The sequence below is a fragment of the Ictalurus punctatus genome, chromosome 26 (assembly GCF_001660625.3).
Source record: "Ictalurus punctatus breed USDA103 chromosome 26, Coco_2.0, whole genome shotgun sequence".
Classification (NCBI taxonomy): domain Eukaryota; kingdom Metazoa; phylum Chordata; class Actinopteri; order Siluriformes; family Ictaluridae; genus Ictalurus; species Ictalurus punctatus.
Window position 1 is genome coordinate 6,538,392 of NC_030441.2, and position 22,365 is coordinate 6,560,756.

General features: G+C 38.5%; 1 protein-coding gene across 6 annotated transcripts in view; it reads right to left on the reverse strand.

Moving 5' to 3' along the window:
- Positions 1-22,365, reverse strand: part of dmd (dystrophin) — a 241,529-nt gene that overhangs the window by 171,019 nt on the left and 48,145 nt on the right. For all 6 annotated transcript variants that reach the window (XR_008393479.1, XM_053675989.1, XM_053675988.1 and 3 more), the window contains exons 17-28: positions 22,131-22,297; positions 19,355-19,478; positions 19,107-19,194; positions 16,557-16,798; positions 14,272-14,452; positions 12,091-12,230; positions 9,578-9,790; positions 4,611-4,724; positions 4,317-4,472; positions 3,997-4,167; positions 1,101-1,283; positions 876-1,010 (exon numbers count right to left, since the gene is read on the reverse strand). Coding sequence is in view for 5 of the 6 variants with exons in the window: in XM_053675989.1 (XP_053531964.1) it covers positions 876-1,010; positions 1,101-1,283; positions 3,997-4,167; positions 4,317-4,472; positions 4,611-4,724; positions 9,578-9,790; positions 12,091-12,230; positions 14,272-14,452; positions 16,557-16,798; positions 19,107-19,194; positions 19,355-19,478; positions 22,131-22,297 (1,914 nt within the window). In the remaining variant the exon portion in view is untranslated. The remainder of the gene's footprint in view (positions 1-875; positions 1,011-1,100; positions 1,284-3,996; positions 4,168-4,316; positions 4,473-4,610; positions 4,725-9,577; positions 9,791-12,090; positions 12,231-14,271; positions 14,453-16,556; positions 16,799-19,106; positions 19,195-19,354; positions 19,479-22,130; positions 22,298-22,365) is intronic.

Below are 22,365 nucleotides of genomic sequence, written 5' to 3' on the forward strand. Positions count from 1 at the left end.
ATCATTAACCTGTTTATTATTATTCCAAAAGTGTTTGCCTAAATGCTCGTTGGCAAACTGCGGTCTTGCAAAGGTTTTTTCCTGGCACGCCTTACATGCAGGTCAAATTTGTGCAATCTCTTTCTGATTGTAGAAGCATGCACTAGCAGCTGCAAGACTTACTAGCAGATGCTGTGATGAAATTTTGGAGTCCTTGGAAACTTGTTTTTGCATCAGACGGTCTGCTCTTGGGCTGACTTTGCTGGGACGCTCAGTTCCCGGATAACGTGGCAGTCATTTAAAATCTGCACCATTTGCAGATTATTTTCCTTCCACCAGAATGATGTTTTTCAAATAATTTTGAAATCTTTTTAAATCCCTTGCCAGACGCATAGGCATCCACAACCTTTTAGATCTTGGTATGATGACACCACTACACGACACTAGATATGAGAGGGGTATGAATAAGACAGGTTCCACCTGCACTCCCTAAGCAGCTTGTAATCACTGGCACCCAATCTTGAATTGAATTTATGGATTTGAAGGTGTGATAAATGTAGGGGTGTACTTACTTTTTCCATGTGACGGATCTGGTTTTTTGTTACGTTAAATTGTGAAAATTACTATAAAATGTCAATGTTATGTGTCATTTGATAGAGCGTATCAACTTCATTAATACGCATTTCAAAGAGGATCAAAAGTTTGCTTGTCCAAATGTCAAAAAATCCAACAATTTCCATGTTGTGTACTTATTTTTTCACATGACTGTATACAGTATATATATACGTACATACACACACTTATATACATACATACACACACACACACACACACACATATATATATATATGTGTGTGTGTGTGTGTGTGTGTGTATATAAGAGTCCAACTACTTACAGCCATAGCCTCAGCTATTTTGTCTGCACCTCCTTGAAAGTTCTCAATCTCATTAAGTTTCTGTTCTAGTAGATCCATCCAAGTATTTTCCTGTTCCAAGTAGCATAGCAATTCACACCAGCAAGCCCACACCTCCTGCAATTGATACAAATGGAATGATGCATTAGGTTGGATGATCTTTGTACATGAATGGTGGAATTTTTATATTTACAGCAGTTAGATTACCTCTAATGTCTTGTATTTCCCATCAAGCCGACTACACAGCCGCTGGTAGTTGGAAGTCAAAACATCTAGTTCTGCCTTTAGGGCCTCGTGTGCTGTGGGTGGAGCCTTTGCAATAAAACTGGTGACTTTATCTTCCAGAAGGCTTACCTTTATTTCTTTCTGATGGATTTCTTCTTGAGCTCTCTGGGTGTTGATCAATGGAGTGAAATAACACACATACGAGACATTCAGGGTATTTTTTTTGTTCTATATTTGGTTTCACAAACTCTCTCTGATGATAAAGAACTTTAAAAGACAGGCATAATTTTGCTTCCTGCAGCAAAGAATTGAATGTTAAGGTGTTACACTGTCTAGGTATTTTGGATGTACAGTGCTGTGAAAAAGTATTTGCCCCATTATGATTTCTTTTTTTGTGTGTATGCCATACTGTTTCAGAAATTAAACAAAATCCAAGATAGAACAAAGGCAACCTGAGTAAACATAAAATACAGTTTTTAATTGACAATGTTATTTATTGAAGCAAAAAGGTTATCCAGTACCAACTGTGTGAAAATGTATTTGCCCCCGTAGTTACTGATTCCCCAAATCTGTGAAACTAAATTCATACTGGGGTTCAGCTTGACTTGACACAACCAGGCCTGATTACTGCGAACCCTGTTCAATTAAAATCAACACTTAAATAGAACTTCCTCCAACAGCATGAAGTTGGATAAAAGGTATTACCCAGTAACACACTATGCCAGAATTGAAAGAAATTCCAGAAATTATGCGGAAGAACTAAAATTGATTGAAATACATAAGTCTGGGAAGGGTTACAAAGCTATTTCAAAGGCTCTGGGACTCCAAAGAACGACAGCGAGAGCCATTATCTCCAAATGGAAAAACTCACAGTACAGTACATAAGTGAACCTTCCAAAATTCCTCCAAGAGCACAGCAACTACTCATCCAGCAAGTCACAAAAGAACCAAGGACAACATCAAAGCACCAAAGGCCTCTCTCGCATAAATAAAGGTCACTGTTCATGACTCCATTATCAGATAGACACTGGGCAAAAATGGCATTCGTGGAAGAGAGGCAAGGCAAAAACCACTGCTAACACATTAAGGCTTGTCTGAATTTTGCCAAAATACATCTTGATGATCCTCAAACCTTTTGGGAGAATGTTCTGTGGATTGATGAGTAGAAAGTGGAACTGTTTGGAAGAGAGGGGTCCCATTACATCTGGCATAAACCAAACACAGAATTCCACAAAAAGAACATCATACCTACAGTCAAGCATGGTGGTGGAAGTGTGATGGTGTGGGGATACTTTGCATCTTCAGACCCTGGGCAGCTTGCAATAATTGAGCGAAACACGAATTCTGCTCTCTACCATAAAACCTAAAGGAGAATGTCAGTCTTTAATCCGTAAATTGAAACTCAAGCGCAACTGGATTATGCAGCAAGACAATCAGTACGTTTACATGGACAACAATAATCCAATATTAACCCGATTAAGATCCAATATTAACCCTGATTAAGAAACTACCATGTAAGCAGCAATTATTGATTACCTTAATCCGATTTAAGTCATACTCAAAGTAAACACAAATGGAATTAAGACCTGTGGAGTATTCCTGTTTTAGTCGCATTATGGAAGCGCATTATAGACATGTACACACTTTAATCACACTATTAACGTCGTGTAAGAGATTTCACCGCATATTGTGACAGGACGCGTACACACACGGCAGTACTCAACCGTTTTACGGCAAACAAGAGAGCACGGCTGCGTCCCAAACCGCGTACTTACCTGCTATACGGTAGGTAAGTATGCGGTTTGGGACACAGCCCACGGCATGACAAATAATTAACCGCACTTGAAGCTTTCATGAAATTAAATATACAACACCCAAAACTGTATACGGTACCATAACGAAGACAAACTGTATGTTGATATGTGAAATTCTGGAGGGAACGTCGGACGGCGTGGTGCGGTGACGTAATGACGTGTGCTGTTAATCCATCTATGTTCTAGAACATGTAAAACAGTAACATGAAAGGAATATTATAAAAGCGACTCATGTAAACACCTTAATCACAATATTGTCTTATTCAGAATAAGGTCAATAATTAGATTACTGTGTCCATGTAAACATAGTCAATGATCCAAAGCATAGGAATAAGTCCTAGTCCTAGAAGTAAGTGAAAGACAGATCTCCAGTTATTGGAAGTATTTGGGTGCAGTTATTGCTGCTAAAGATGGCACAACCAATGAAATCAATGAAAAAAACAAAAAATAAAAACTGTATCGTGTGTTTACTCAGGCTGCCTTTGTTTTGTGTTGTATTTCGTTTGAAGATCTAAAACTATTTACTATGAGATATACACAAAAACTGAAGAAATCAGGATGGGGCAAATACTTTTTCACAGCACAGCACACCCTGTACACAGAAATGTATTTCTCACAGTTATATCCACCTATATATTGGCACAACTGAACAAGCAAACTTATATTCCTTGTTAATTCCAACTTTTTTGTAATATACAGTACAAATAAATGTGTACGTAAGACATTTCAAATCACACAGCAAATTATTAGGAACTACTAGTTTATCATCTTTGACTGGACTGCAATGGTGGGTTATACCTAAACACCTGGAAGCAACATTTATTTTATTTAAACTTACATTTTTAAATATATGACAATTAAGATAATTTGGCATTAAGTAGCATCTGAATATGTATATCAAGGTGCTATTAAAGGAAGATTATTTTGGTGAAAGGAGAATTTAAACAAAGACAAAAGATTACAGTTCCTGAAAAAAAACCCTTAACATTGATGTAAGGAACAATAAAACTGTTTTTGGAAATCAACAGTGAAAAAGTCAGGCTTTCAGTTTGAAAAACACAAACCTTAAGTTCTTCCACTGCTGTATGGAGTTCTTCAGGTGTTTTATAATGGAAATCACGCTCCAAGTAGTCTTCTTCTGCTTGTGTAATCCACTCTTGCATCTCTTGCATCTCCTTCTTTAAACTCACTGTCATATCCAGTCCACCTTTCAAGGCAGATTTCTTCGCATATGCCTAAAGAGAAACCCACAAATAAACGATAGCGATCCATTTCATAGAATACAATATCATCAGGTAGACACACTTAAAATCGTTTAATGGATGTATTTTTGGTTTTTATGTTGTACAAAATCAGAACTGTTATTAGGACTGCTAATTATTACCTGTTTGCAAATTAGTTCCCACTGAGAATTGAGATCATCAAGAAGCTTCTGTATTTTGATAGCAAATGGTGGCTCTGCTTCCTTCTTCAAGACCTGTCCAACCTCATTGATGCCATTAAGACTAGGTTGGACAGTGTGAATGTCATTAACTAAGGCCTGGCAAATAAAAAAAAAAAAAAAGGATTTTTTTTTTTTTTAAACAATCAGCCAGCCAGTCAGTCAGTAAGTCTATCCATCCATTTGCTTTTATTGTATCATTTTGTCAACACAGATATTAAATAATTAAAGACTCACCGTGCACTGTTCTAGCTGCTTCTCAAGAGCCTCTGAATCTCCTAATGCTGGCCACTCCTCATTCAGAAAAACATCAACCTCGGCCATCCACTTCTGCAGGGTATTTGTGTCATTCTAATTGTAAAACATATTTTATTTGCATTAGGTAGGTGTTTTACTTTTTTTCTGTACATACAGTATCTCACAGAAGTGAGTATACCCCTCACATTTTTGTAAATATTTGAGTATATCTTTTCATGTGACAACACTGAAGAAATGACACTTTGCTACAGTGTAAAGTAGTGAGTGTACAGCTTGTGTAACAGTGTAAATTTGCTGTCCCCTCAAAATAACTCAACACACAGCCATAAATGTCTAAACCACTGGCAACAAAAGTGAGTACACCCCTAAGTGATAATGTCCAAATTGGCCCAATTAGCCATTTTCCCTCCCCGGTGTCATGTGGCATGTTAGTGTTACAAGGTCTCAGGTGTGAATGGGGAGCAGGTGTGTAAAATTTGGTGTCATCGCTCTCACACTCCCTCATACTGGTCACTGGAAGTTCAACATGGCACCTCATGGCAAAGAACTCTCTGAGGATCTGAAAAAAAGAATTGTTGCTCTACATAACAATGGCCTAGGCTATAAGAAGATTGCCAAGACCCTGACACTGAGCTGCAGCACGGTGGCCAAGACCATACAGCGGTTTAACAGGACAGGTTCCACTCAGAACAGGCCTTGCCATGGTTGACCAAAGAAGTTGAGTGCACGTGCTCAGCATCATATCCAGAGGTTGTCTTTGGGAAATAGATGTATGAGTGCTGCCGGCATTGCTGCAGAGGTTGAAGGGGTGGGGGGTCAGCCTGTCAGTGCTCAGACCATACACCGCACACTGCATCAAACTGGTCTGCATGGCTGTTGTCCCAGAAGGAAGCCTCTTCTAAAGATGATGCACAAGAATGCCTGCAAACAGTTTGCTGAAGACAAGCAGACTAAGGACATGGATTACTGGAACCATGTCCTGTGGTCTGATGAGACCAAGATAAACTTATTTGGTTCAGATGGTGTCAAGTGTGTGTGGCGGAAACCAGGTGAGGAGTACAAAGACAAGTGTGTCTTGCCTACAGTCAAGCATGGTGATGGGAGTGTCATGGTCTGGGGCTGCTTGAGTGCTGCCGGCACTGGCATGAATGCCAACATGTACTGTGACATACTGAAGCAGAGCATGATCCCCTTCCTTCGGAGACTGGGCCGCAGGGCAGTATTCCAGTATGATAACGACCACTACCTTGCTAAAGAATCTGAGGGTGAAGGTGATGGACTGGCCAAGCATGTCTCCAGACCTAAACCCTATTGAGCATCTGTGGGGCATCCTCAAACGGAAGGTGGAGGAGCACAAGGTCTCTAACATCCACCAGCTCCGTGATGTCGTCATGGAGGAGTGGAAGAGGACTCCAGTGGCAACCTGTGAAGCTCTGGTGAACACCATGCCCAAGAGGGTTAAGGCAGTGCTGGAAAATAATGGTGGCCACACAAAATATTGACACTTTGGGCCCAATTTGGATATTTTCACTTAGGGGTGTACTCGCTTTTGTTGCCAGCGGTTTAGACATTAATGGCTGTGTGTTGAGTTATTTTGAGGGGACAGCAAATTTACACTGTTACACAAGCTGTACACTCACTACTTTACATTGTAGCAAAGTGTCGTTTCTTCAGTGTTGTCACATGAAAAGATATAATCAAATATGTACAAATATGTGAGGGGTGTACTCACTTCTGTGAGATACTGTATGTGATGCTATTACTTGGTTAATACTGACATTGTGAGAGTTGGTTAAAATCATCATAAAATCAGGGCACAAGGCAGGGGACACCCTGGACAGGGTGCCAACCCATTGCACACACATTCACACACCCAATTTTTCCTGGTCACTGTCACCTCTGGTTTGCTCATTAGGGATAAATTCATACATGTAAAATGTATTTCCTGGTATTTCTGTAAAGCTGCTTTGGGACAATGTCCGCTGTTAAAAGCACTATACAAACAAAACTGAATTGAAAGGAGTTTAGCTCTGTCATGAGAGAAAACTTTCAAAAGTTTTGAACATGGCGAGATTGGTTGGCTGTAGATTGTAGATAAACATGTCATATTTCTCATGAATTGTACAGATCAGGCAATGATTTTATATACAGTAGAATATTTTTTCAAACCCCCTGAAACTACTGTGCAGGTCATTATTTTTTATGCGCGGCAAATGCCCGACTTCAGATTGTGTCATGCCGCTCACTGGCACTGAGCCCGTGCTGCATGGTTGTGCTGGGTGACGCCGTTTCTTCTTGCTTTTGAGCATATTCACTTCCCATAGTTAGCTTCCCATGGCGCAAAATTGTTATGGGAAGCGAAGTATGTCTCAACTATGCAAAATTCTGACATAAGCCCATTTTGTGCAAAATCTGCTTATGTGAGGATCAATATTATGTCAAGTGCCTTTGTCTGAATACTAGCATCCATTTGAAGTCTACAAAAGTCTTCAGATTCATATGGAAGACAAATGACACACACACGTTGTTCTAGCCAGTATTTTTAGTTGCAAACTAATATGCTCAAAGTAAATATTCAAAATGAACATTCATTATTTGTCAGCAGATCTTTAAAAAGAAATTAAAAACAGAAAAATGTTGACTGCATAAGTATTCGACCCCTTCAGACTTGTACTTCAGCAGAACCATCTTTTGCTGCAATAACAGCGTCAAGTCTGTTGGAGTAAGTTCAACTCAGCTTTGCACACTGTTTGGGAGCGATTTTTGCCCATTCTTCCTGCCAAATTTGCTACAGGTTCTTCGGGTTGGTTGGATGTTGTTTGTTGACTGCAAAAACGCTTCCCCAGAGCATGATGCTGCCACCACCATATTTCACTGTAGGCATGTTGTTAACTGAAGTGTGGCCTGCGTTAAGTTGGTGCCACACGTAGCTCATTGAAATATATGTCTTGATCTTTGTCTCATCGTACCAAAAAGCACATTCATTTTTGTGCTTTCATATGGCTCATCTTGAACAACAGTTTCTTTCTAGCCACCCTCCCATACAGTCCTCAATTATGCAGAGCTCTTGAAATAGTTGTCCTCGTGCACATCATTCCACTCTCATCCACTGCATTCTGTAACGGCTTCAGAGTGACTGCTGGCCTCATTCTGATTTCCTTCATCATTCTCTGTCTTGTTTCTGTTCTGAGTTTTGAAGAACAGCCTGTTCTAGGTAGTGCTTGGATGGTGTGATGCAACTCCCTCACTATTGATCCAGCAGTGCTTTCCTTCCTCAGAATGACCCTTTGCCTTTATCATTCCTTTCCTTCAGACTGAGAGTTGCTTGAATGACAGTTCAACTGAGGTGGTTTTTGAACAGAAAATGGGAGCTGTTTTAATATTTAACAGTAAAGGTCCATTATAAGTCTCCATCTTTCATCTGGAGCTTCCAAAACCTGGGGGTTGAATACTTATGCAAGCAACAATTTTTTTTTTTTTTTACTTTTTGACTTTCTCTGAAATACTTGCTGACCAATAATGAATTTTCACTTTGAAAATTCATTGAAAGAGAACATGACTTCGCAATAAAAATACTGATGGGAAGAACATGTGTATTTATAATTTGTTAGCAGACAAATCTGATCAATTCCAGGATTTTTTTGGAAACCCTACCTCAGACATCTCTACACAAAAAACATTTAGGCAATTTCGGGGCATGAACTACACACAGGTATTTTGCATGATCTGAATGGAATGTATAAATAAATATAAATATTAAATAATAACTTAAATAAACTTAAACATCTGTGTAAGATGTCTCTGACGATGACCAACTTTCTCTGTGTAACTACAAACACAAAATTTTGGCTTTAGACACCAATTCTTAATATGGCACACTTTATGTGATGTAGGCAATGAACAGAAATTATTACACTGTAACCATAGATCTAAAAGATTTATGTTTACATTTTAACTGCAATGGTGCATATACTGTTGTTCCATTTCTAAAAATGTGGACCTGTGTACTGTAAAAGTGGATGGATGATTTTGCCTATGAGAGCTGCTGTGGATATTGGACTCAATATCTCCCAGCTGCTAGGTTTCTGGGAACTGATATATTTACTAAGTAGATCTGTATGTGAACAGGGGGATTTGTTTGTTTCTATTTTTTAAGCTCATCAAATAAAAAGTATCTATGCATTAACATTTGCATAAGGAATGCTACTCTATAAAAAGAAGAATAGTTTGCTGTAATGGTTGTCGTTACTTCTTTTCACGGCAAAAATCAATAAATTATGTAACTTGGTCATGGATGCCCAAACTTTTGCATACTACTGTAACTTACTCTCTACTGAGGTTCATGGACTCACAACAAATTGAAATTACGCCAGAGATCTGAATAATGATGTGTGTTAACTATGCTTGCATAATTCAAATCTGACTACATAATGATGTGTGTTAACTATGCTTGCATAATTCAAATCTGACTACAGCCCTGCTCATTGTCCTTATTGTGCTCATTGCATTTTGTACATTTTCTGATCAGTTTTTCTATTTATGTCCTTGTGTGTCCTAGTTCCAGAATGAAAACGTACCATGCTATGGTTTGTTTAGTCTGAACCTTGTTTCCCTTGGCATTCCTAGTTCCTTGTTTAGTGTTCCTAGTCAGATTTCTTGATTTTGACTTGCACTTGTTTTTCTCGTCTCTGACATGGATTATCCTTGTGTTTTGCTATCTGCCTGCTCTCTGGCCCTGATCATTTTTGGACTGCCCTAAATAAACATAATAGTGTTTACACACCTTTGTCCTGCTTATCAACCACACTGTACATTACTGAAGACTCCACTGTCTAAGGATGCAGTGAATAAGTGTGGATGGTGTGAGAGTTCTCTGTCTGGTAAGCCATGTACACTCTCTCTTTCTATATCAGACATGCTAAAGAAACAATTATCTAAACCCTTACCTGGAACTGCTGTAGCTTGGCCATGTGTTCCTGCAATTTTTGCACGCTTTCTCTTAGTTGTTCACACAGATGTCTCCAGCAGGCCATCATACTGTCCATCTCAATGTGATACCTTTGAGATAACTCAGGGGGAGCTTTCTGGAACACCTGTTCAGCCATCTTATTAAGATCATCCTTTTTACTCTGGTGCTCTTGTTGTGCTGCTTGAATTGCCTGAAAAATAACATTGCCAAATTAATGCACTAGTTGTTTCCAGCTCCATTTTAGACAGATTCTTACTGCTCCAACTTCAACATACACAATGCAGAGATTATTATTTTACATTTGTTTTCTCACTTATCTTATTCTTGTACAGTTGCAATCAAAATTATTCAACCCCCATTGCAAATCAGGTTTATTGTCAAAATTTACAGACTTTCAGCTGTTTGCAACGAACAAATCAAACAAATGCAATTGAAATGCAACGAATGCTTCAAGTGGTTTCCCCAAATTCAACTGAAAAGGCAACTTATAATGATTTCAAGGGCTTCTACAACGGCTTCATTAGTTGCACCAGGTGTGCTTAAGCTGGAACACATGAAATACTTGAACTGGCTAGGGGCAGAAAATTTATGAAATACCTGAACTGGCTAGGGGTTGAAAATTTATGAAATACCTGGACGGGGCAGAAAAAGGAAGCGATCAACGGATCAGATCTGCAATCAGATTTCTGAGAAGGCAGGTTGTGAAAAACCCTCGAGTGACTGCAAAAGACCTGCAGCAAGACTTCGTGGCAACAGGCACTGAGATTTCAATGAGCACAGTAAGGTGTGTACTAAATGCAGAAGGTTTCCATCCCAGAACTCCAAGATGTACACCACTACTGACCCAAAATCACAAGAAAGGTCGGCTCAAAATCATATAAATAAACCACGGAAGTTTTGAGATTCTGTTCTGTGGAGCGATGAAACAAAACTAGAACTTTTTGGAATGATGGATCAGTGGTATGTCTGGTGAAATAAGAATGAAGTAAGAACACTCTATCTACAGTCAATCATGGTGGTGGCTCAGTGATGCTCTGGGGCTGCTTTACATCCTCTGGCACTGGAAACCTACAGCGTGTGGAAGGCAAGATAGATTCATTGAAGTATCAGGAAATCCTAGGAGAAAACGTCATGCCGTCTGTGAGGAAGCTGAAGCTTGGGTGTCACTGGACCTTCCAACAGGACAATGATCCCAAGCATACCTCAAATTCCATAAAGGATTGGTTGAAGAAGTCATCCTGGAAGACTACCACAGACTAGAGTACCAAGGAATGGGCTAAGATTCCTCAAGAACATTGCTAGAAGCTGGTGTCTGGCTCTGCATCTCGTTTGCAGCAGGTCATAACAGCAAAAGGGTGCTCTAATAAGTACTAAGGATGATTGCCATGAAGGGGTTGAATAATTTTGAGACTGGAGGAGTCATTATAAGTTGCATTTTCAGTTGAATTTGGGGAAACCACTTGAAGCATTCGTTGTGTTGAACTATTTCAATTGCTTTTGTTTGATTTGTTCATTGCAAACAGTTGAAAGTCTGTAAATTTTGACAATAAACCTGATTTGCAATGGGGGTTGAATAATTTTTCATTTTTAATAAATAACTGTACTTCTTGCATATTTGTGATTTTTCTAGTGTTGCCTGTTTAGTAGGTTAAATGTGCACTCATCAAGACCAATTCCTCATATTTGTAGCATACCTGGCAAATGAAACTGATCTAATTCTGATGCAAATTTGTCCCTTGTAGACAGATGTGTAATAGGAAAGGTAAACAAGGGGTTATATTAGATTTTTTTTTGTTCAGAAAGGATGGTGATTTGCATCCAATTCTACATCTGACAGGTAGCCTCTCTATAGGGTCCCCTCAGGTTCACCTATGAGTCTAGCATGCAACTTCCCCCTTGTGCTAGAGTCCCTTAAATACCCTAAAGTTGAAGCTGACTTCTTGCTAGCTGACTTTTGGCTAAAAGCATCGGGGAGTTGCATGCTCTGGCAGTAAGCTCGCCAGATGCTTCAGGGGTGACCTTGTGGATGAATCCAGGACTTTGGCCCAAGGTCATATCTTATTTTGAAACAGTCCAGTGACCTTGCAGCCTTTAATGTGGTGACCCAGAAGAGAATTCCTTGAGCATCACTTGTGAGCCATATTTTAAGGGATACCACTCCAAGAAGTCTGTGCTGCTGCTTCCTCTGTATCATAAAACACTTCCTCTAGATTCTATAAGGTTAACATCACCTTTTCCAGTAATACATCATACATAATGTTAGAAGATCTCGACATGTGTGCACACATACAAGGTATTCAGGTGCTTCACAGCACTATCATAGAATTACATTAATATGTGTAACTATCAACTTCAACGACAAAATCCTGTATAAAAATAAATAAATAAATAAAAATTGAGACATAATACCAGTGTCAATTCAACACTTAAAAGTGGTTATAGCAGAAAGTAAAATGAAGTGTTATGTTATTTCAAAACCTAAAAACAAACCAAAATCTCTTTCAGCCTCTGTTCCATGATTGGGTACTCAGTTACAGCTGTAGAAGGAAGTTTGTCTTCACATTGTTGCATCCATGCCATTAGGGCTGCCATTACTTCCTTGTAGCGTGTAGGTGGAAGGCTAGTCTGGACTAAAAAAAACAGAGAAGAGAAAAAGATTGAGAATACGTCTTAATTGTTAATTTCTCAAAATGTTTGTATTTTGGTTTTACTTCAAGGAATAAACATACTGTACATAAAGAAATTAAGTCTTAAAAAAGCCTAAATTATTAGCAAAATATATTAGCTAAACCAAGAATATAACATTTATATTATCATTATACCAAAGTACAACAATCTATGAATATATATGATACAAATTTCAAAATTATATTTGTCAGTTAAATAAATAAAATATTTCACTGAATACTATATTCTCTCAAAAAAAGGTGTAGCATTAAACATTTTTAAACGATAATCAGAATTGTAGCTTGCCTACTGCCTTGTAAACCAAACTGAAATAGCCTCTTCCAAACTCTAAACTGGAGCTATAGTAGTGCTAATATGAGTCATGAGTTTATTATAGAGCTGTTGTTTGTATGGAAACTGTCATACTTGTGTGCATATACATTATGAGCTAAATGAAAACCAAATTCAGTATAACTTATTTACATTAGAAAGATTCTAACTTTTACTTGTGCTCCAAAAGTGAAATTCTCTCCAGTGTGTTTACATATTTGTAAATATAAAAGCATCTTGAATGTCATTCAGTGATGAGTGAGAAGAAAGTGCTGGTGAATGGGTGGCATTTACTCCTGTTGGTTTTACTTCCACAGACAAAAAATAAATAAATAAATTGTGTGCGCTAATGGAGTAAAATAAATAAATAAATAAATAAATAAATAAATAAATAAATAAATAATTCAAGAAAATAAAAAAAAGACATTGTCTCTCTGCGGCTCACACACACACACACCCACAGCCTCACCCCAACCTCCAAACTTCAATACCCACAATGCAGTGCAGCTAAACATTAACAATGTACTCTCTAACACTAGTGTACTCTGATGTGGAGCTCCTATGCAAATTCCACAATGGTTTGCAGATCTGGTAATATAATATAATCTGTGATACACATCACTGGATATTGTGACAATTGTAATATCATGTTGGGATGATACAATCGTTTATATCACACAAGCTTAATAGAGGGTCACTGCTGTTGAGTATTTGTCTGGCTGGTGGTTTCTGTTGAGCTTAATTGACATAGACCAAATAACTCATGTAAACTGGAATTAACCTGCCTCCTCAAAACATTTAAATCTTTATTTACTCCGAAAGTGACATTAGTCAGACATCAGTGACTCGGAAACTAATCAGTGTTCAAAAGTGCATTTTATTCTAAAGCTAGACTTGTCAGGGAAATCCATGTCAGGGAAATCAGACCTTGGTGTTCCATGAGTAATGACAGTTAATTGTCTGATTCACATTTCACAAATGAGTGATTTGTTCTTCATTTTTAAGAACACTTAATTGATGAACTTTTCCAGACAGAAATTAAGCCTAGCATAGATGTGTGTTCACTAGCTTTGAAATCATTATGATGCTCTGCTCATGCCCAGACATGATGCTCGCTTATGGAGAAAGAGACAGAGAGAGAGAGAGAGAGAGAGAGAGAGAGAGAGAGAGAGAGAGAGAGAGATCATAAATGTAAGTGAAATCACTGGGCTCAGGTATGAAAATATTGGTACCAGTGGCTACTTTTTGCAAGGATGAATATTAGGTAGTCCATCAAGTCCAGTCCCTCATTCAAGTTTAATGATAACAGGCTAATGATAAGCCTGTCAACTGTCTGCTGAAAACTGATAGGCTGTAAGTGGCAAATCAGGTGATCTTTAATTTATCATGAAAATAGATCAAACTAATTATGAGCTACTACTGTTTATGTTAACCAAGCCCAACATAGGAAGATTTGACTGGCATATTGTTTACTGTCTTCAAAATCCAAAACAGTATTTGATCCAAACCACAAAACCATCAAAGATTAGTTGAGAACAGTAGTTTTAGGAATCAGTGCTAAAAATTCTGACTGTATGATTATCATTTTATAAATAGGTGCAGGGCCTCATAAGTACACACAGCTGTGAGTGAATTATGTTGTGTTCCACAGTCCCTTCATCAAACATTACTCACTTAATACAAGCTGTTTCTCTCTGGCCTTTAAGTCTGCAAGAACATTCTGGTAGTGGTCCTGGAATGCAGCTATATCAGCATCAAAGAGCACCTGTGTTTCCTCTTTCTCTCTTAGCTCTCGAAGTTGTTCACGCAAGTGCTCCACTTCTGGTTCAAGCACAGACAGACGAGCTATCTCATCCTAGAAACAGGAGTAAACATTTGGTCTATCAATGATATTGATAGAAAACAATGAAGAAATTAGAGCTGTAGCAATGTGTCAAATGTTCATGCATAATGTAGTAATTTCAAATATCATATAACTAACAGCATTAAATGTGGTCAGACATAACTGCTCGTTTATAAAGAAAATATATCCAGTTTGGTAAACAATGAATCAATAAGCAATGTTTAATTAGAGAAAAAGTGACATTGAATTTTTCTATAAATAAATATAATTCTGTTATAAATAAGTATAATTCTCTTCCTCGCACTTGCCCAGCTCAGACCACTCCCACAAATCATGCCTGAACTTTTTCAACCGTGCTATTTGCTAGACTGCTAAAACGGGTGTGTAGACTTTTTATATTCACTGAATATATCCCCGTGTTTGTATAATGCCTTCACAAAGTCTTTTTTAAAAATTTAATTAGATATAAACATATAAAGGTTACAAAGCACACAGTTATACACTGTAATCTATGTAAGAAAAGGGTACACGTTGTCGTTAATATCAGACGCAACGTAACAAAACAGATACAACACAATATATAACAGACGAGTGCAATGTATATGTTGCAATCTATTAAGTATTGTGTTATCTTGAGATACACAACACTCAATACATACAGGACTGTATTTGTTGTTAAGAAGAATGTCTAAGCTCCAAATGGGCCAGTGAGTTTATTTCTCCGAGTTGCTGCGAGTTGTTTTCTAATGAAGAAGGTTTACCTAATAGGTTAACCTAGTAGTGAGGCTATTTTTGTTCTATCTTTCCTTCCAGTATATAAGCAGTATGACCTTTTTGGTTTGTGATAGTAGTACAAATGGTTGTAGCTGGATATTATGAGATGATGAGAGGACACTGAGTATTGTGAAAGACGGGCAGAGTGAGAAGCTGAGGATCACAGACATCTTTCTCAATACTTCTGACCAGAACGTCTAGATGAATGGAAATGACCAGAAAGGAGGGGAGGAAACAATATTTAAAAGATATTTTGTGTGCTAATAGTTTTGTTTAGCTATGGCAAGCTTTCATCTCAAAGAGATTCCTGGAAGAGTAGACTGAACCTTACCGCATACAATTGCACATTCATTGCAGAATAAAGAAGATTAATGGTTGTGAACAGTTCTAAATATGAACAGCTAAGTGTGCATTTACAGGATAAACAAAGGTAGGTTTAAAAAAAAACAACCTTAATCATGTTCTAGATTAAAATACTAACAAAATATTATTGTGCCAATTCCACCTGTTGTCATTATAAAAGATGCTGCCATGGTTGGGAAGATTTCAGGTGAAATCAAGTAAAATAGTGAAGGGGAAGGAGCTTCCTAAAGTGCATAGGGTAAAACTCTTATGATCCTTATCATGTGATGAAGCCATATGATTGCTTCATCACATGACCTGAAAGTCAAGCTCCTAAAAGTAAAATAACTGGATTAATTAAATAACAAAGCACTTTTACAAAGAGGCCAAACAGGAGAGAAACCTTTTAAAAAGCATGAAATGGTTTTGATTTGTGTGAATTTGCAGACATGTTATTCATAATCATTCAATCAAAATAGACTGTTACTTGATTTTAATGTATAAAATGATTTTGGAACCATTTTAATGATTTTTATAGTGGTATAACAACACAATTTAAAAAAAAAAAAAGAGTATAAGATGCCCCTATACAATAGTTAAATTTTTATGCTATAACAACAAATGCTAATTGTTTGTTGGTTTTTGTATTATCTTGTTCTCGCTAATTTCATATGATTTACTGTCAAATTCATTTGACAGTAAATGAACATTCTTCTTTCATCTTATGGGGGATTGGAATGGAGTGTGAATTAACTAGTCCACAGTTAAGTACGAAGACTACTTATTTTATTTTGTGTGAAGTCATTAAAGTCCCCTTAATCCTATTTTATTTGTTGTCTATTAGGGACGCATAGTTTTACACATGCAGTGGGTAAAGGGCATTACCTGGAAAGACACAGGAATAGACAGTCCTGCATATGGACACAAAACAAACAGACATTGAAGGATACACCTAAAGAGGAATAGGACCCCATGCACATTGGAAAACACAGATGGTTACCCGGCAGCGCTCAAGCTGGATCCTCAATGGTTCTGGCTCACACGCTGGAGGTTGCTGAATTTTCAGCCAGTTCTCTGAATTTGCTACCATCTGCTCCAAGTTGTGGAAGAGATTGTAGAAAGCCAGTACTTTAGTCTGGTAGGCCAGCCATGCTAGCCTCTCAGCCAGCAGAGAACAAAACTCAACCCACCGGGCATGTAACTGCTGAGCGGCTTGTTGAATATCATCAGAATTCTGCCCATCTATGAAGGAACATTTTTCTGTATTAAATTTGGTATGAAGAATATTTGGCTCATGAAGAATATGAAAATTCCCAAAAACCCATAATGCCTGGTTTCTACTGACTCCACTTGACCTGTAGTCTATTCCCAAGAGCAGGATTTGCGGTTTAACCAGATAACATAACTTCAGAGTCACAAAAATGTGTCTTTTTAGGTTTCAGATTAATTTTTCTTCAACATAAATTCTGGATGCAAGCTTCAAGGCTCTCAAAGTGGGGTTTGGGGAGTGCTTAGTTGTGGAAATCACAATCTTATTACGTTCTTATAGTTATTAGCCTATTTAACTAGACTATTGAACTGAATGGGTTTGATACAAACAAGTATGCTTATAAATATGTAAAAAAAAAAAAAAATACTAATAATAATAAGTAGGCCTTGTACATGGATAGAATGACAATAAAAACTAGGTTACAGCATCTAATCTCTAATAATTAAAGCCAACTTGGATCTAATGTGTTCCCTCAGTGAAACATTCAGGGGAAAAAAAGCTCAGTGACTCCAGCAAATAGCCAGAACATTACTGCACACACTTAATTAATGGGCCTGATATTTTAATAGGATTATGTTCATAAAATAAATATGTGCTTTGTTAGTCAGTGGAATTATTATTTTTACAGTTAAAGGGTCCCTGGCTCAAAAGGTTTTGAGAAACCCTGGGCTTACCAACTGTAATCTTTTGCAGTGACTCCCTGTGTCATGTCCACACAAGAATCGACATCCAACTACACTACCCATAACACCATGCGGCCTACAAACACGGCCACCAAGAACACCATCTCCCATAACACACGGCCCCTCTGAACTGATTACTGATCAGCACGCCTGAACTCTAACACACATGGACAGTATATAAGGACTCTTAGTGCACTCACCTAACTGTGAAGTATACGCTCTTTGTTCCTTATCAGTCGTTACCAAGCCATTCTTGCTATTATAGTCTCTCAGGTTTTTTGATCCTGTGTTCTCGAATCTGATTTTTTGCCTTGACCTGTTCATGTTTTTTTGCACATCACCTAACCATTGCCTGTTTTTAAACTTTGTCTCTTTCTAACATTTTTGGACTTTTTGCCAGCTCCCTCAATAAAATTACTCAGTACCTGCATCTGTGTCCGTATCATCCACCTGAAAGAATACTTTGCCGTCACATGGATACAGCAGGTTATATGGAGTGACATCAAGTGTTGATGGCACAGGGCTGCCTCATCTGAGAACAAAAGCTGATAACCATGCTCAGCACAGTTAGCACAGCTCTGTGCCTTTGCTAACTTCCCCAGCAGTGACCTCCCTATCTGCTTCTTCGTTCATCACACGTCCAGACTAATATGTAGTCGATCCTGCAAGACGCAAGGGTTTCATGCTCCGATGCTGACTCTGCCTCTGGGGGTCAATATGGAATCCCAGAGCAAACTAAGATCATGCAATATGTCACATTGCTGACCACCAAAAGCCCTGGCATGGGCCATGGCTGTATGATCCCAAGGGGTTGAGCACACAGCATCCTACAAACTATTCCATCAGTTTTTCCCAGCATGCTTTTTGGGGGCAAGCTGGACTAACTGAGCACCGCAGAGTTTGCCCTAAACTTCTACATGCTATTTGTTGGAAGAGGCTGAAATGAGCCAGGCTATCCACCAGGGACCTCTGCATTGCCACAGGTTGGAGGAAACGCTCTCATTTCTACATTGGGCCACTCAAGATTCTACAGAATATCGAGGTAACGTACAAGCTGGACCTACCACGTCACAGCTGCCTAGCTCCAACATTTCACGTCTCATTTCTGAAACCAGTTACACAAGGTCCCCTCGCCAAAAGCAAACCCCCTCCCACGCCTCCAGCACCCCTACAAATTTGGCCGTCAATGACTCCAACTCCCCTCATACACAATCCCTCTCACCTGATTACTGATCAGCCCACCTGAACTCTATCACACATACACATAGTATATAAGGACTCTCAGGAAGAGTAGTATAAAAAAAATTGCCAAATAAAGATGTACTAAATTGGCAGACTCTTACCCAAAAAGACTCTTACCCAAAAAGAGTGCTCTATTACATGCAAACGGTGCTTTAAACCTTAGTGGGTGTGCACACTTAAGCAACCAGGTTATTGGGGGGGGGGGGGGGGGGGGGGGTTCTTCTTTTTTTCCTTTGTATTTGTTTTGATTAAAATGTAAATGTATTTGTTTTGATTAAAATGATTTTTTAAAAATTAAAAATATTACTAGTAAAAATACTAAACCCAAAGAAAAGTCTTTAAAAAATGTGTTTACCACTTGTGAGCTGATCTACTAGAGCCTGAGCTGACCGCGTTGCTTCCTGTAGCTTTCTAAGCTTCTCTGGTTTTTCTTTATCAATTGCCTACAAGATAATTAAAAGAGATAAAGATGACATTGCTCAATATAAAATGGCGTTCATAATTTAATAATACTTGAGTTTAAAAAAAAAAAAAAGAGTTTATTTTAAAGCTTTCAGGTAACCATTTATTCAGTGGCATCTGTATCATACGGTCTGATCTCACCAAGACTTTCTCATAGAGGTCTGCAACACTGCCCTCTTTGCGTGAAATTGAGAATTCAGGACTCTGTAAGGTGGCTTCTGAGCGGGTCATGAAACTGTGAATCTCAGTGAAATCCACGTCGAACCTGAAAAGACAAATTTATGATCAGATGCGTAGAACAATGTTGCTGATTTTGTGTCTTATAGTTAATATTAGTGCTCAGAGAACTAAGAGATTATCAATGCTGTAGGTATTTTAAGTTGCTGCAATATAAAGCAGAGCACTTGTAGGAAGAAAATTTAAATCAAGCATCACTGCAATTGCAATCAATTACAAATTTGCACAGTGCAGCACAGTGACATTTTGATTTCAGGTCTACATTTTATTGGTCTTTAATAAGTGTACAGTGTTTGACCAGAGCTATGAAGAATCAATACATCTTTTGAACACATGAAAAATAAAAACCCAAGTTAAATTATGTGCATCACTACACCCCTAACAAGCAAAGACTTGGATACAAGTGTGAGCATTTCCAAATTCCAGTCTACTATTTTAGTCAGTATGAAGGAAAGTGTCAAAGAGTTAAAAATACAGTCTTTTTTCCCCACAGGTTAGACTAACATCAGGTGATATTGATGCCTGCCAGATACTGAGCTCGTGTAAGAGATAATACCACCCAGATCATAGCAGGAGAGTGGTTTGAACTGTAGCAATGTGGCGGGGCGAAAGGTAGTGGGAGACCGATCACAGGCAGGATGGTTAATAATGCTCTCAATCTAAGGAGTGAATTAATAATGGAACTGCATCAACTGAGGAAAGTAGGAAATCAGGAGTTAAATTGCACAGCACTGTGATCAATGAGACAGAAATAGATGGTCTCAACAGTAAGTATAGGCAATTCATGAGAAAAAGTCAAGTGTGTGACGTAGGTAATGAGTGGGGCCCAACACTGATGGAGAGATTGAACTAGACGAGCAGATACAGGAAATCAGGAAGCAACCAAATGCTTAGACGGGCAGCATGCATGGTGAAAACAGCAATAATGAGAATACTGTCATGATGAGAAACAATGTCAAATAGAAAATCAGAAAAATTTTCAATAAAATCTCCATTGGGTTTAGGGGGCCTGTATACAAACGCACATTACACTGGTACTGTGAGAGCTGTGCTTGGCATAACTAGACTAGAAGATCTAGGCGAGATGAAGAAACAGCAATCAGCAGTGTTAACTTCAACAAGGGGGGCGTGATTTCTGTCGCTAAGCCAGGTCATGAAGAGAAAATCCAGACTGTGAGACACAAAAAAGTAATTTAAGACTAATTCAACCACAGATCGTCATGAATGGAGCTTTAGTCAAAAGGTGCTTGCTAACATAACTAACCAATATTACACTTCAATATAACACTTTATTCGAGGACAATTAGTGAATGCTTTGAAGACAGTGAGTGACACTTATTCTTCATAGACACACTGTAATATTCCATAAACTTTCTTTTTTCCTAAATAGTTAATTACAGAACATGGGTATATGCATTATTGCAGTTTCAGGTGCACCATTTCCAGGTGATTTAATGTACTAAATGTGAGAATTATTTAATATAGACCATTCTAAAAAGCAGTCCATATATAAAAGTCCAATATCCCATCAGAATTTACATGATTTGAAGCCAATGAGTCAAGGTTTACATTAGTTAGTCTTCTTATATATAAATTTACACACACACAGGAGCACCAAAAATGACGGGATTTTCAGGAATAAAAAATTTCTTGTGGCAATGCTCCTATGAACAATTTATAAATAAATCTGTTTGTATGCAGCCTGATACATGAGGCCCATCTTTACAAGTGTTTTTGGAGAGTAGTGGAGTATGAAACATCATGCTCCTGGAATATACAAGTAATTAAGAGGTCCCTCCTGTTCACACAGTGTGTTAGTGCAAGGAAACAGTAAAATGTGCAGGGCAGCTATAATTCATGACCAGGACTGGGAAGCACTATACCACTTAGCATTACCACATTAAACACATTATTAGGCAACTACTCTTTCATGCAATTATCTAAATCAGCCAATCGTGTGGCATCAGTGAAATGCATAAAATCATGTATACACAGGTCAGCGGCTGTTCACGTTAACCACTAGAATGGGGCAAAAATGTGATCCTGACAGTTGCATGATTGTTGGTGCCAGACAGGCTGGTTTGAGTATTTCTGTAAGTGCTGATTTCATGGGATTTTCACACAACAGTCTCTTGAATTTTCTGAGAATGGTGCAATAAATAAAAAACATCCGGTGAGCAACAATTCTGCGGACAGAAACGCCTTGTTGATGGGAGGGGTCAAGGGAAAATGGCCAGACTGGTTTGAGCTGGTAAGGGTAGCTCATAAACTCTCTGTACAACTGCTGTGAGCAGAAAAGCATCTCAGAATGCACAACACTTCGAACCTTGAGGTGGATGGGCTATAACAGCAGAAGACCACATTGGGTTCCACTGTCAGCCAAGAACAGAAAACTGAGGCAGCAATGGGCACAAGCTCACCAAAATTGGACAGCTGAAGACTGGGAAAACTTAGCCTGGTGATTAATCTCAATTTCGGATGAGCCACACAGATAGTAGGATCAGAATTTCACCACAACAGCATGAATCCATGGACCCAACCTGCCTGGTGTCAACAGTCCAGGCTGGTGAAGGTGGTATAATGGTGTGCGGAGTGTGTTCTTGTCTCATTAATACCAATCAATTGTCGCTTGAATGCCACAGTGTATGTGAGTATTGTTGAACCTGAAACAAAACCTCACCTCTTGCGAAGCTCTGAATCAACAACAATCTGGCGCTTCTTTTGAGGTGGAGGGGTAGTTAGACCCTCTTTAACGTGCTTCACCACTTTTTTCTGATGCATGGTAATGCTGGTTTCCACAGGTGTGTGTGTGCTTTCAGACTGGGATGCAGTAAGAGTGGTTGAAAGCTAGGAGAAATATAAGTCAATGCAATTATTCAATGTGTTGTTCAAAGCTAAATGAGATGACACTGATA